Source organism: Helianthus annuus, chromosome 17, assembly GCF_002127325.2.
Source record: "Helianthus annuus cultivar XRQ/B chromosome 17, HanXRQr2.0-SUNRISE, whole genome shotgun sequence".
In the NCBI taxonomy this organism is placed as follows: domain Eukaryota; kingdom Viridiplantae; phylum Streptophyta; class Magnoliopsida; order Asterales; family Asteraceae; genus Helianthus; species Helianthus annuus.
The window spans coordinates 95,786,546-95,802,502 of record NC_035449.2 but is presented as its reverse complement, the minus strand read 5'-3'; the positions used below and the strand labels follow the sequence as shown (position 1 = coordinate 95,802,502).

Here is a 15,957-nt window from a genome sequence, read left to right as displayed (position 1 = left end):
GGCAGAAAAATACAAAAACATGATAAAATTTGAAAAATCCAAAAACATTAGAAAATCTGAAAAAGAGTTTGTGTATAATAGGGGAAATGATAGTACATCAGCTAGACAGATACAATACGCTAAAGAAATGTGATGTTTAATATGCGTTAAGCAGTCTCACTGATGATGTGCTGATAGGTTTTTACAAAATTAGTAGATTTGTTTGGGGATATAAACATAAAAATTACTTGCTTTTACATGGGGAACATCTCCAGGATATATGGGTAACCCCCGAAATCTTGTTTGAAAGGTCCCTCTTTCTGAGATACTAGGTCTTTATACTTAGTGATATCTGGGGTATTATCCCGGGACTTCTGCTGAATGGAAATTCTGACCTAGTCCCCGTATAATACTTTACGCATTTGCTTTACTCGTAAAGCCTCCCCTCAGCATAAAAAATGATAAAACATTGCAAAATGCTAAATCATGTGCTGTTGTAAAAAAGATTCCCTAAAGGGAACCCACCGAAAGTCGAGCCGTCATCTCTCTACTGAACGGAAGTTCTGACCTAAGCTCTCACGGCCTCGCAATTCACCCCATTACAGATATCATCTAGGTATATTCACCTGTAAGACTGAATATTGGGATCTGGATACGGGAGTATATACTGAGGTGGGACACATGTAAAAGATTAACTCCTAAAATACTAAATCCGTATCCTGAACAGATTGAAAATTCTGTGAAAATTTAAAATGGATCAGTATATCGACAATCTAAGCGAACTGTTTAAAGCTGAGTATGAAATATAAGCTTAACGGTACTAGTGTCTTGTCGGAAGCTGATATGATCCCCTAACACGCTTACAAAAATATTGTGTGTACAGATTTCTGCTTATCACATTCTAAAAACCAAAAAGATTTTATTTTCATCTTATTTTTGACAACGGATCAAAGTCTTGTGCAGAACATGTCTGATTCATGAGGGTTGGGTAAGCAAGAGATTCTGAAAAGTGACTGGTACATGTTTGAAAGTTTGAAAAGTTCAAAAGTTCATTAATTTGAACTGATTTCGGTTTCAGAAAGTCAGCATACTTCATAAACTGGTCAACCAAGGTCATTAAGTTGAACTTGGTAGGCTGAATAGTTGACCAAGGTCATTAACTAGGACTTGGTTAACTGGGTGTGTCGGTAAAAAATCAGAAAAAGTTAAAAAGTTAAAGTTTTAAAAAGTTTGAATCTGATTCCGCTTGAAAACCATGTTTTTCACTTAAACATGTAATTCCGCTTGAAAACATATAATGCTTCATCAGTGATTCCGCTTGAACAGCATCTAAGTCCATTTCAAGCGAAATCAGACGACCTATAAATAAGCCATCTGATTCCGCTTGAATGTCATTTCTCTTATTTCCGCTTCAAGTGTTTTTTTGCTCTCGGCAATTCAAGCGAAACCCCAAAATCTTCGATTTCCAGACGTATTGCTGCCCATTTGTTGTTTGATTTTGTTGTTTCTAGTTGGTTTGCTCATCTAGGAACATGGGAAAGGTGAGAAAACGGTCCAATTTGACCCAGATCTTATGAATTTTTGACTGTCGGCGTTTAACAGTTCTTAAACATAGATTTAGGGTTTAATATTGGATTAAAATGAATAAAGATCACATATGTGTTGTCGGATTGTGTTGTAGATCATGTGTTGAGTGATGATTGAACCAAATCTAGGGTTTTGTATCTTTGACGATAAACTGTGTGGACAAACTTAGATCTAGGGTATGTTTGAGGGTTAAAATGAAATTAAAACACAACCCCATGGTCGGAATTCACAGACAAACAATCTAACTTGTTCAATTTATCATCAGATAGGTTTTGAATGTTTAATCATAATTTCGCTTGAGTTCTATAATTCCGCTTGAAACTAATGTTTTATGATTCCGCTTCAAAGTATAATGTGTTATTCCGCTTCAATTTGATTTAGTGATTTCGCTTCAAAACTGTTCAAATGATTTCGCTTCAAAGTGACTTCATGTGATTTCGCTTCAACCTATGTTATTTAATTCCGCTTCAAACTACCATGTTGATTCCGCTTCAAATGTGTTTCACCTTCACTTGTGATTTCGCTTGAAATGTTGTTGCATTTCAAGTGATTTTGCTTTAAGGCATTTGAATATGAAATTTTTCAAAGTGTTTGATTTGTGTACACTGTGTTGACTTGCAAGCTTTGAATTAATCTTTGATCCATTTCACAACAGTTGTTGTGATTTTGACGAGGAAAAGAATACAAAGTTGTCTGAGTTCAGAAGCATTCTGGAGTTTATGAGAAGAGTACCAATTCAGAAAGCGCTGACGGATCAACATCTGGTGTATAGATCACATGTGAAACGTTTCTGGAAGCATGCAACTTATGACGAAGCAAACAAAGTGATAAAATCAGTTGTGAAGCAGTATGATGAGAAGAAACCGATTATTGTTTCAGAAGCGCTGGTTCGTGAAGTAGTGAATTTTCCGGATGATGCAAACTCACCAACAAAATTCCCGGAAAGAATGGTCAAAGGTTGTATGCTAAGGATAGGTTATGATGGTGCATTGAACAACACAAATTATTTGAAATCAAAGTTTCGGAAGCCATACAGGTTCATTGTTTATTCAGTACTGCAGGCTCTAAGCCATTGCAAAGGAGGATATGATGCCATCAGGGATTATCAGATGAATATGGTTACAGCTCTGGTTCTGAACAAAAAGTACAATTTCTCTCACATTGTGTTTCATTACATGGTTGAGAACATTACATCGAAGAGTATGACTTGGATTTATCCAAGATTTGTTTAAATGTTGATAGATCATGCTTATCCTGATATTGAAAGAGATGTAAACAACGATCTGTTAGTTCTTTCCCACATGAGTAACGATTCTCTGAAGCAGTTAGCCAGATATCACCCAAATCATCCTGAGCCGAAGAAGGTAGCAGAATTTTTTGGTTTCATCAAGGATGCAAACTATGTTGATCCAGATCCAGTCAATCATCAAAACTGGAGAAATGAGGAAGAGATGAAAGAAGCTGGTTATGCAGATGAATTAGAGGCACTTAAAGGGTTCAAAGGAACTAGAAACGATTGGTTTGTGAAAGAACATAGAAAGAGAGGCAAGAAAACTACTCCCAAAGCACAAAAGGGAGATGTTCGTCTTTACAGCCCAAGAAACGTCAAAAGAAAGTTGCTAAGACTTTGCTTATTGATGAACCTGATGTAGAAGAACCAGAACCAGAAGCTGATGTTGAAGTAGAACCTGAAGTTGAAGCTAAAGCTGAAACTGAAGCTGAAGCTAATATTGAAATTGATGTTCGTCTATCACCTAATTCTCAGAGTTTGCTGAAGAAACTTAAGGCGTTTAATGCTCAGAAAGATAAAGCAGCTGTTGATGCTCAGAAAGAAAAAGCTGCTGATGATATAGAAGGTGATGATGTGAACAAAAGTACTACAAGTTCATCTAGTTCTTCTGAAGATGAGATTGATGTAATAGAGCGTGAAAAGAGAATTCAAGCTGAAGTTGAAAAGGAAAAACAACTGAGAAAGAGAAAAAGACAGGAGAAGGATGATGATGCATATGTTCCATCTCCTGAACGTGTATCTGAATCTCAATCACCTCCTTCAGGTGGTAGGAAGAAAGCTGGTGCTAGAAAGAGGATTGTTTCTCCAAAGATAAAGAAGGTTACTCAAAAGATCAAAAAGCCAACGAAGATCATTCTGAAGAAGAAACCTACCCAAAAACCAAGTAAACCACCATCACCACCACCTGAACCTACACCACATCAATCACCAATACATTCACCACTTCACCAATCACCACCGAGGCAACCATCACCATTACATCTCTCACCACCGCCTCAATCACCACCACAACAAATTCATTCCGTTACACCACCAAAACAACAAACTTTACTTACATCTCAACAAATATTCCAAACACCACCACCAATTACATAACCACCTGTTCAAACAATACCTGGTTCTTCGGGGTACAAAGGTTTTCCAAACATTCCTCAGAACTTGAACATTGGTCTTGATGAGATTGGAGATTTTAATTGGGCAAGCAATGCACAAGTCAAGAATGTGGAGAGTAAAGTTGATATTGTTGTAGCTGAAAACAAAAGATTGGCTGATCGTGAAAATATCCTTGAAATGCGTGTAAAGAAATTAGAGTCTGAAAACAAGTCATTGTTGAAGAAAATAGATGCAGATCAGACCGAAATTGATATTTTGAAAGTGAGGGTGGCAGAATTAGAAGAAGAAAAGACACGCAGAGATGAGCAGAACAAGTATTTTGAATTGAAAAACAAAGAACTTGAAGCTGCAAAGGCGTTGAAAGAACATGAATTCTATATGATGAACAAAGTGATAGAGAATATGCTCGGAAAGTCGATAGAGCAAAGGTTTGAGGAGATTGAAGTAGAGGAAGTAAGGGCTAAACGTCAAGCAGAGACAGAAGCTCAGATGAGAGATAAAGGCAAAAGTGCTGAAGGTAGTATTGCAGTATCTGAAAGATCAATTGTTCCATCATTAGTTGTTGAAAATCCAGTTCCTATCTCGGCTGTATCAGCTGTATTTGATGAAGACGTCTTACTTGATGACGTAATCACTGCTGAGGGTGATGATGAAGATGATAGTGAAGAAGATGACGATGAAGAGAAAATTGATGATGCATATGTTCCATCACCAATTAGAAGAAGAAAAGACACGCAGAGATGAGCAGAACAAGTATTTTGAATTGAAAAACAAAGAACTTGAAGCTGCAAAGGCGTTGAAAGAACATGAATTCTATATGATGAACAAAGTGATAGAGAATATGCTCGGAAAGTCGATAGAGCAAAGGTTTGAGGAGATTGAAGTAGAGGAAGTAAGGGCTAAACGTCAAGCAGAGACAGAAGCTCAGATGAGAGATAAAGGCAAAAGTGCTGAAGGCAGTATTGCAGCATCTGAAAGATCAATTGTTCCATCATTAGTTGTTGAAAATCCAGTTCCTATCTCGGCTGTATCAGCTGTATTTGATGAAGACGTCTTACTTGATGACGTAATCACTGCTGAGGGTGATGATGAAGATGATAGTGAAGAAGATGACGATGAAGAGAAAATTGATGATGCATATGTTCCATCACCAATTAGAAGAAGAAAAGACACGCAGAGATGAGCAGAACAAGTATTTTGAATTGAAAAACAAAGAACTTGAAGCTGCAAAGGCGTTGAAAGAACATGAATTCTATATGATGAACAAAGTGATAGAGAATATGCTCGGAAAGTCGATAGAGCAAATGTTTGAGGAGATTGAAGTAGAGGAAGTAAGGGCTAAACGTCAAGCAGAGACAGAAGCTCAGATGAGAGATAAAGGCAAAAGTGCTGAAGGCAGTATTGAAGTATCTGAAAGATCAATTGTTCCATCATTAGTTGTTGAAAATCCAGTTCCTATCTCGGCTGTATCAGCTGTATTTGATGAAGACGTCTTACTTGATGACGTAATCACTGCTGAGGGTGATGATGAAGATGATAGTGAAGAAGATGCCGATGAAGAGAAAATTGATGATCCAGATGACGTTTTCTCAGCAAGTAGTCATAGTGATGATGATAACAATGATGATGATGATGATCAGGGTGGTGCAGGTGTTACTACTACTGAAGCGTCAAACGAAAAGAATGTTGATGATTACATGAATGATGGTGCGAATGAAGTATCAAGGGAAGCTGATGGAAAGGGGGAGCATGTAGGAGATCAGAATGTGGATGAATCTGAAAAGCTAATTCTCTGAATTGAGCCTGATGTTGAAGAGGGAGAGATCAGGCACACTTACACATTGGATGAAGTCCTGAAAATGTTCAATGTGAATGAAAATGAGTTTAAGTTTGATTTCAAGGAAGAACTGAATGCGTTCGACATGAACCATCAACCTGAATATGAATACAAGTATGTGGAAGACGCAGATGTTTATGACAGGGTTGAGGTTGAAGACTGTACTGATGAAGACATTCTGAATGAAGATACTTCTGAATTTCCAACTCTGATGGAGTTCTTTAGTGAAGAGAATCAGGATGAACTTAGAAGGAAAGTTGCTGAGATTATTAAAGATAAAAACTTCGATGGTACCACAAAAGATCCTCTAAAAGAAGAACGCAAAAAGTGGTTCAAGGAAAGCAATGAACGTAAATTCAAGTGTCCTTTAAAGTTTTATCAAAGAGATAGAAGTATTTCTTTGGGAGATATCATTAACTGGGGTTTTCTACCTCAAGTTAATGCATATGCGATCAGAAGAGAATGTGGTGTTTAATACTTTGAACGTTTACATGATGTTATGTCCCTTCCATGGTGGGATGTGGATGAGTTATCGAAAGTAAGAACATTGGGATATCCTGTGAGGAAGAATGATATAGCAATGTGGGGTCTGATAAAGTTTGAAGCTCGGAAAAACTTCAAGCATTGCAAGCCTCATTATCCAAAGAGAGTTAGAAGAGTTAATCCTGAAACAGGAAATGAAGAGATTATCTTGAATGTGAAAAAGCCGAAAGCGATGAAGAACATTCCAGTCCAAATATGGAACAGGAGTTCTACAAAGGCTTTATGAGCTGGGTGTACAGTTGTATCTCGACAGAGGCAGTGATCACTTACAGAGCAGGAAATGAAATCCGAGAGATTTTTGTTTATGACCCGATGTGGTTGGTAAACTGCTCAGCAAAAGATATTGAAGTTTTGTTTATCAACAAAATCCACTTCCAGGCTGAAGATAGAGAGCAAGCCATGCAATTTCAAAGAGTTGTAACTATTTGCTTTCAAAAAGGCATAAATTCTGAAAGTAAATGGAATTCGAAATGGTGGTCGCTTGAAGAGAAAGAAAAGAAAAAAGCTGAACGAGAAAGAAAGAAACTTGAAGAGAACAGAGGAAAGTGGATGAAGTTGCAAGCTGAAGAAGAAAAGAAAGCGAAGAAAGAAAACGAAAGGCTGAGAAACTTGCTAAGGAGGAAGCCTAAGCAAATAGAAGAAAGTTTTAAGTCGCTGTGAAGAGCTGAAGTCCCGAAGACCAAGACTGAAGACTCCGGCTGTATCCAAGGGGGAGTTTGTTAGTGCACGATGTCTAAAGCCTACGTCTTAGTCTAGGTCATGCTTGTAAAGGGTCTAGGGCTCTAATATGTCAATTATGTATAGTGCAGGGGTCAAAATGTAAAATTATGAGTTTTGTCACGTGATTCCGCTTGAAATGACACGTTGTCATTTCAAGCGAAATCAGTTAGTAGTGATTCCGCTCGAAATAACAGCATGTCATTTCAAGCGGAATTAGTGGGGTATATATATGTGTAGTTGTTTCTCATTTGGCACGGAATCACGAAGTTGTAACCGAACTGCTGCCGGATTTTCAAGTGAATGTTAATGAGAAACAAGTGTTAAAAGTGATATTCTTCTGTTTTCTACTCAATTCTCTCTGATTCAACACTGTTTGTTTGTTTCCGCCACCCAAACAGTGGTATTTTGACTCTGATTGACTCACTAGATCGTCAAATCGGTCCTACACTAGAACAAAACGTAAAACGAAAAATTTGCCAACATATGAAAAGTGTAGGGGACCAAAGTTGAAAGTAAAATGTTGTGACGTTAAATTGAAAAGATGAAAACTTTTGGACAAAAAGTAAAAATTCAAATAGTTGTGGATTAAAAAAGTAATATCAACTTTTTTTTGAAAAGCCCCCTAAGCATGGGGTACAACACCTCCATGCACCAACATGTTACTTATTTATATGATGTAAATGTAAATAGCAAGAACAACTAAACCATAAGGACCAAAACCTCAATTTACTCTTTAAAATAACATATTCCATCAAATATTTGCATCCAATATATCTTCCTATTCTTCGCTTTACGTTAACTAGGGGTATTCACGGTCCGGTTTTGACGGTTTCAAGTCAAATCATGAGGTAAACCCTTAGTAACGGTTTTTTATCATCGAAAACCGAAACCAAAGCATTGACAATTAAAACCGAACCAAACGAACCGTTACTAACGGTTTGGTTCTGGTTTGATTTAACGGTTAGTTATTAGGAATATAAAAAATGCATTAAAGATATAATAAGAAAAAGTTATCAAAAAGGCATAGAACAAGCTTGTTTGTTGTGTTAGCAAATTACATGTTTATGATTGATTATACGTATCTCATTATTCAATCCAAGTCGTAAAATTTGAAAACAACATGAAATAAAATAAACAACGAAACTCTATAAGTGAATGTGGTGATCTAGGGAAAGAACGAAGGAATTTAGAAGCAGCTAAGAACTTAGGAACATTGGGTTAGAAGCTATTATTAGAAGACTTTTATTGGGGGGTTCAGAGTCGGTTAAGAAGATGCATTGGGTCTCGTGGAAGGTTGTGGCTTCTCCTATCAAATCTGGTGGCCTTGGGTTAAACAAGTTACGTGAGATGAACATTGCGCTTATTTCTAAATGGGTGTGGCGGTACCGAAACGAAGCAAATAGTATATAGAGGTCAGTTATCCAAGCTTTACATGACCACACAAAATGTTGGATGGTGGTTCCCGTTAACGGGTCATACTGTGGTGTTTAGAAGAACATAGTCAGCATGGTCGATAAGATAAAGGTTGAGGACATTAAGTTGAACCATCTGATTAAAGGAAAGATAGTTCAGAATATAAAATCCCTCAATTTTTTATGGTATAGTAGTCGGTCGAAAGATAGGAATTTGAGGTGGGATAACTGGTGTAATTTCGAGTTCATGTAAGTTGTTTGTTTGCCGATGTTTTTTGGGGGTTGGCCTTGTGAATGATAGTTACTTTTAAAAAAAAAATGGTTTGGTTAGACGAGACAACAGAGGCCACTATAATTCAGTTGAGCAAACAAAACCCACTTAGATTGTGGGCCTCCTGGTACATGTTACGGTCCGGTCCGGTTTTATACAGACGGTTTTTGGTATAAACCGTAAAAAACCATTCGTTGCGATTTGAAAATTTTGAAACCGTCCGACTAAAAGGTAAAGTAAGAAAAACCGACCGTAAACCAAACCAATAACCAGTTTTTAGGATTTTGCGGTTAAAATCGAACCGTGAAGACCCCTAAAACCTATAGTGAAACTAAAACTTTTAAGTAAAGGATCATAATATGAGACACCCACTTTTTAAGATATGCATCCTTAAAAGATCTTAGTACATGCCTTTTTAAATAAGGGTTTAAAATCCGCGACATGTGTTAGGCAAATCAAGACTCTTGATGTGACAACTGTTAAATTTGCATGTATCCGTACAATAATTAGACAATGATTAATGCTTTAATGACTGTGCCGATTTAACATTTATGACATGAATGTTTTCTGATTTTGTTATCATACATACATGTGCATCCTATATTGCAAAATGTCATATCATTATTGCATGCAACACTTATTGATTCAAATGATGCACGAAACAAAGTTAGCACAGTTACCAGATAAATCAGAAAAATGCTGACGGAGTTCAATACATAGACAGACATAGTATTGAGACACAGAACGAGCCAGAAACCAAGAGTTACACTAGTATAGTGTGCAGGAAAGTAAGGATCATAAAACTGCCTTCCTAGTGATAGTTTAAGTGCCGGAAAGTGCCTAAAACTACACAAACTGCAGAATTCAGCATTTAAACAACTTAATATCATGCAGAAATATGGTTAAATGGTCCAGAATGCTTTCCTAAGTGTCGGGAATCAAAACTGTCACAAAAGGTAACATAAAGCACACTAAACTGCGTAGTTTAGCACCTTAACGAACCGGTAACCAACCGAACAACCGGACACTACCCGAAACACCAAATTTCCAGTAGAAACATTGTTTTACCATTTCCGAGCTAGTTATGGTCCCCGAACATCATAACACACTATATAACATCCCAACAACTAAACACCTAACTAAAACACTTAGATTTCAACTAAATAACAAACTTAACATTGAAACTCAACTAAACACAACCCCCCATCTTACGGTTAGACAAGGTGGCCCCACCTTGGATTTCCTTGTTTATTTAATTTGATCTTGCCCATGCTTTTGCAACATATTAACCATTAGAGAAATATGTGTTGGAAGTTTATAAAGTTTAACCATTAGAACATTCACATCATTTCTCATTTCTCACAACACTTGAACTCTTCTCCCCTCTCCCTTACCATCGGCCGAGAACACCAAGCACCACCACCATCACTTTCATTCAACTTTCATCCATTCTCTACTCCTACAAAGGTGTAAGCAGCATAACAAGGAAGCTACGAGCTTTTGGAAGTGGAAGGACCTCTTGCAAGAGCTATTAACCACCTCATTCATCTTCATCTTTGTGACATCTGTGTCTCCACGGCCATCAAACAAATACCAAACCAATGAAATATTGTATTTCATACTTGGGATTTGTATAAATATGTGTATCATTTACACATATCAATTCTTGTTCGATTTCGAGCTCTAAATCGCTTTTTGGAAAGATATACGCGAATGGATGCGTAAACGTAATCAGTTTAACGCGACAAACCCGGAATAGTGACATGGGCTTAACATACCATAAATAACCTTTACAAAACTTAGAAACAAGTTTTGGAGGGTTTGGTGTGTCGTAATCAAGTTTATTCGCTTACAGGGACTAATTTCGACAAACTGCGAAAGTATGCCGATTCGTACTGTAACGAACTTTCCGGAATATGATCGTAAGTTAAATATGCTCTAAATATCCATTAGATAGCTTAGAAATAGGCTTAGAGGTGTTTGGTGCGCAAAAATAAACTTATTTGATCAACAGGGACTAAAAGCGTCAAAAAGTGCATAAGTTTGCATTTTCGCGCATATCTTACGTTATGAATACATCCGGACATCCAAAAATTTATGTAATCATAAAAATAGTTTATATTAGTGATTGGCATGATAAAATTCCATTCGTCGCGTAATTTGGATCGTTTTTCGCGTCTGTTCGTGTTTCGTCGTAATTAGCCGAATAACGTGATCGTACGACCAAACGAACCGACATACGTGATGTTTTTGAGCATGTTTCATATTCCATGTGCTTTAACTTCATTTTGGAGCCTTGAAATGAGGTTAACGGGCCTTAAACGTGTCAAAAAGGGCCTTTTAAGCATGCAAGGACTGTTTCTGTAACTTTGTCAAACTTTGGCTGATCTGGTCAGCTAAGGCGGGCGCGTAAGACTCTTCCTGAGTCTACGCGGGGTGCGTAAGCCCATCAGATCAGCAAAACAAGCTGATTTCAATCAGCAGCTGGTTTTTAGCATTTGCAAATGGTTTTAAAGAGTCTATGGGCTTGTTTTAAGGCACCCATGGTATTCTAAAACAAGGGGCACACATTGACGGTCCAGATTGATGCTTGTTTATCAAGGAATGATCTTAACAGTCTTGGAAATCCTATAAATACCCACCCCCACTTCCATTCCAACCCACATTGATCTGAATTTTCTCTAAGTTGAAGCTCAAAGCTTCATACCTGAGAATTTTTAGATCAAACCTTCATCGCTTGGACCTCTTGTAAGTATTCTTTCGTGCTTTTATGCGTTTTTAAGCGTAAAAGTCAAACTATGTTTGACTTTCTGCTTTGACCAGTCTTTGGTCAACACGAAGTTCGTTTGAACTTCGCAACATGAGCGTAATCACGATGGTTATGGTCCCTTATGACTATACCTACTTATTGCCACATTATTTAGGCAATGTGACAAGTCATAGTTTCGGTAAAAATGCGCATTCTTGCGTGTTTTGCAACCAAACTATTTTCGGGTATCAAAACCCTTTGTTTTTATATCAAACTTGTTTTCTAACTTTGTTAAACATGTTTTAACATGTTTAACTCATCACTTTAGGTTTAGTGCTTATATAGGGTCGTAAGGTAAGCGGTCTAAACAACCGCTTAGACTTTCGAACCCGACCCGTTTGGTCGATCATTAGGATCCGACCAAACATATTTTGTGACCATAGTTGTATAGGGAATAACCTTCCGAGGTTATACCTTATGGTCACTTTGTTTAAGTAGTTATATGATAGGTAGTTTATATGCGCTAGGAAAATGACCAAAATGCCCTTTTTACGCATAAATTCATTTTAAGCATATGTAACCTAAATTTTCACATCTAAACTGATTAGGTAACATTATTAGACATGTTAAGGCATATAATACTTATCATAGGACTAGTTAGGCGGTCCGAACGCGTTTTACGCGAACGACGCGTTAAAGTAGCGTAAGTTATCTTAACGAGTCGTAATGGGTCGTAAGCACTTAGGATAGGTTTCGATTTAGAATGTAGGCTTTGTTAAACCATATTGCATGAGTTCCTATACTCATTTGGTATATGAAACCTAATTCTATCCAATCTTCCGATTTAGGTCCGGTTTATTAACAAAGTTACCTATATTAGGTGCCGTTTGATTTCCGTGATCCCTCTAGCTTTGCTTGGTTGTTATTCAAGACTTCTAAGCACCCTCAAGTGAGTACACAGTCCCCTCTTTTAATGTTTTTCAAACATTTTGGGGCGAAACACATGTGCCTACTTGTTACTTTCGTGCTTTTCATGATTTCATAACTCATACTTGCTATGTTCGTTAGTACACATATAGTACATGATTTCTTGCATGTTTTTGCTATGTATGTTTTATTAACATGCTAGCACATTGATTTTATATATTAAATTTTGTTGCATATGCTACTCAACATATGGACACATTGTTTTACATTGCATTTCTGTTGCATATGTTTACTCAGCATATGGACACATTGGTTTACATTTCTACTTTGTATGTTCGTTTAGCATATTAAAGTACATTATTTTCATAAAACATGCTTACATTTTGGTATGACATTTGGTTTGTTTAAATGAGACAAAAATACATTCATTAACATTGATCACGCCGCTTGGTAGTAAGTAATGGTACCATAGGAATTGACAACTCCCGTTCCTGAAATCCTAGGTTTGTTTGGATGGAAGGAATGACTGAATCCAATATACATAGTTTAGATAAACCTTTAATGTCGTTTAAGGATTTGTCGCCACAGTCGCAAGGCTTGAATGTATGCATTATAACAATACCGCATAGATGTTTGTATCAGTAAGGCATGCATTTATTTTAAAAAACATAACTTTTGATTTATTCAAATACTTTGTTTTGTGCATTTTTACATATGGTTTAAGTAGTCACATTTTACTTTCCATACATGACATTTGTTTACACATTACATGATTTACATTTGACAATAGACATGGTTTACACATAAACATTTGACAATTGGTTTAAACAAGACATTTTTGGTGGTTTGTTTGGGTAAGTGATTTAATTAACGAGGCGTGTGTAATATGATAAAAGCATGGTGGATACTCTGCTGGTACTTCCTATATATAAGTGCTTTTATGGTATTACATATCGTAGCGTTATTTAAACCATTTCAATTTTGACATATTACATTTTACACAAATAACATATCTTTACAAAACATTGTTTTACAAACAACATTTCTTATACAAACTCAATTTTACTTGGTTATTGATGCGTGTCAGTGTGTATATATTCTTGATGTATATTTTAAGCCCTTTTTACACTTTTAGCCAAGTTTTAAATTTATAAAACACGATATTCACTAACACTAAACACACATATGGGCAAGTGCACCCATCGTGGACGTAGTATAGTGTTGGTAAGATACCGAGGTCGTCCAAGGACACAAGAGCTTTTAATACCGGTTTATCCTCAACGTCTAATCAAATCAAAAAGTGAGAAAAATGTTTTAATCTAAGAAAATAAAAACTAACTAAATGCTGAAAAATAAAATAAAATAAAAACAGATTGACAAGATGAATCACTTGGATCCGACACGTGTATTAGTATAACCTTTGATTATTTTCGCACTTTTGCACTTGTTTAAGAGATTATCTTAGTTATTGTAGTAGGCCCCTCTTTTGAAGGCGACGTTACCCTCAACCCAGTAGTTTGAGTCAGCAAGGATACAATCCTAAAGGGTCGGATTATTGAAAGATAATGAATTAAGTTATTAATGCAAATTGTGGTAGGCCCCGCTTTCGGCGGTGACGTTACCCTCGGCTAAGTAGTCTGAGTCAGCAGGGATACAGTCCTAAATAGCCGGGTTATAGTATTAATAGTAGTTAACTTATGAGGGGGTCAAAGAGTTTGGATCCCCGCCATCCAATACCTATGGGCATTGAAGGAGATCTTACTAAATTTGACCCAGGTCCCAAGCAGGTCCTCTAAACGCTGAACAAGGGCAAGACCCTTACCAAATCGTTCCCTTAACCCCCGACCAAGTAGCCAACATACCTCCATATAGACCGTGGAGATATGAATGGTGAAAATCTTTTATTTTATATAGACAGTAAAATAACGCCAAGACACCACGGACAAACGATAAGGAAAGATCACCTTCAACATAAGTAACTAGTTATTAAAGTCATTAATACAAAACCAAATAAAAAGTGCAAAAGATTAAAAATAAAAAGTATTATACTAAACACTTGTCTTCACCAAGTGATGTAAGAGACTTAGGCAAACATGGCCTTGATTGTCAAGAACTCTTACGATCAATCTTGGATCCCGAGACGACTCACACACTCTACGATGGACAATGGATGATGGTGGTGGATGATGGTGTTATGGTGGTGGTGGGTGGTGGATGGAGTGTGAGAGAGGTGGTGTGCCAAGGGATGAGATGGAATGAAACCAAGCACTCCTATTTATAGGCTGAACAGAAGCCTGGGCACGGCCCCGTGTCCGCTGGACACGGCCCCGTGCCCGTCTGACACTCTCTCTCTTCATTAATTGTAATTCTCAATTACAATAAATGCACCTGCAGCACTCTGACCACGCCCCCGTGTCCGCTGGGCACGGCCCCGTGGTGGGCAATAGAAGCTTCTACCACTTTGTCTTTTGTGCCAGGGCTGACCATTCTGGACACTGCTCCGTGTTCGCTGAGCACGGCCCTGTGTTGAGCTGGACACACCCCGTGTTCAGCTGGGCACAGCCCCATGCTCAGCTTTCTTCTTGTTTTTGCTTTGGGAGATGCTGTCGAGGAGTCGGGCACGCCACGTTTCTTCCTTTTCTTTGTATTTATGTTGGATTTGGCTGTATTTTTGCTTCTTTTGTTCATTTAAGCTCTTTTAACCCTGAAAATACAAAAGGAAGACAAAAGCACACTTTTTCCTACATTAGTACTTAAAAAGGGTTGGTTTTATGCCTTATTTGATGTAATTTATATGTTGCATTTTACACACATCAAATACCCCCACACTTGAATCTTTGCTTGTCCTCAAGCAAAACTCTTTAATATGTGGCTTACACTCCCAAATGGAATGGGTAGGAGAGAAGGTTTTGGGCTTGTCTTGAGTGTCGGGAATCCAAGATCTTTACTGGGTTTTATTTTTATACTAGTTACAATCCTATTCGTTATGATTTATTTAGAACATTTCATAAGAGAAATTACTTATTTGGGCATAACATGCCTCTTTAAAATTTCATTTATATACAAGTTCACATACCTCACGGGGGATCACTCAACACTCGGCCGAAGGTGTATTTTTAGTGAATCACTCGAGAGCGGCATGGAACTTATTCCTACCATAAGCTTGCCAAGCAATCAATCCTCCTCCTTTTTAACTTTATACCTTTGTAAATATCAAGAGGACTTTTTGGGTGAAGGGTTAGGCTTGGGCTAAAGGTGGGTGGTTGGGTTAGTGGTTAGTAAAAGGGCGAAAAGCGTAAAAAGCGTCGGTTTTCGTAAGACTTTTTTTTTCTTTCTTTCTCTTTTTTTTGTAACTTTTTATTTTGATGAAGCACTTATTCAAACAAAGTTCTTTTTGATAGACTTGTTTGTTTATTTCTTTTGGCTTCATCTCTTTTTTTTTCTTTTTTTTTTCAAGTCATACCAGAAACCGAGCTTTGTTACTAAAATGAAGGATTTAAAATGAAAAAAGGGTTTATGTGGGTAAAG

General features: G+C 37.3%; 2 protein-coding genes across 2 annotated transcripts; both read left to right on the top strand.

The window, feature by feature from the left end:
• Nucleotides 1-2,285: 2,285 nt before the first annotated feature.
• Nucleotides 2,286-4,714, top strand: LOC110924487 (glutamic acid-rich protein-like). The gene is made up of 4 exons (XM_022168490.1): nucleotides 2,286-2,766; nucleotides 2,809-3,111; nucleotides 3,219-3,880; nucleotides 4,013-4,714. Exons 1-4 carry the CDS (start codon nucleotides 2,286-2,288, stop codon nucleotides 4,712-4,714), a joined length of 2,148 nt encoding a protein of 715 aa, XP_022024182.1.
• Nucleotides 4,715-5,229: 515 nt separating this feature from the next.
• LOC110924488 (trigger factor-like) lies at nucleotides 5,230-5,766 on the top strand. The gene has a single exon (XM_022168491.1). It carries the CDS (start codon nucleotides 5,230-5,232, stop codon nucleotides 5,764-5,766), a length of 537 nt encoding a protein of 178 aa, XP_022024183.1.
• The last annotated feature ends 10,191 nt before the right edge of the window (nucleotides 5,767-15,957 follow it).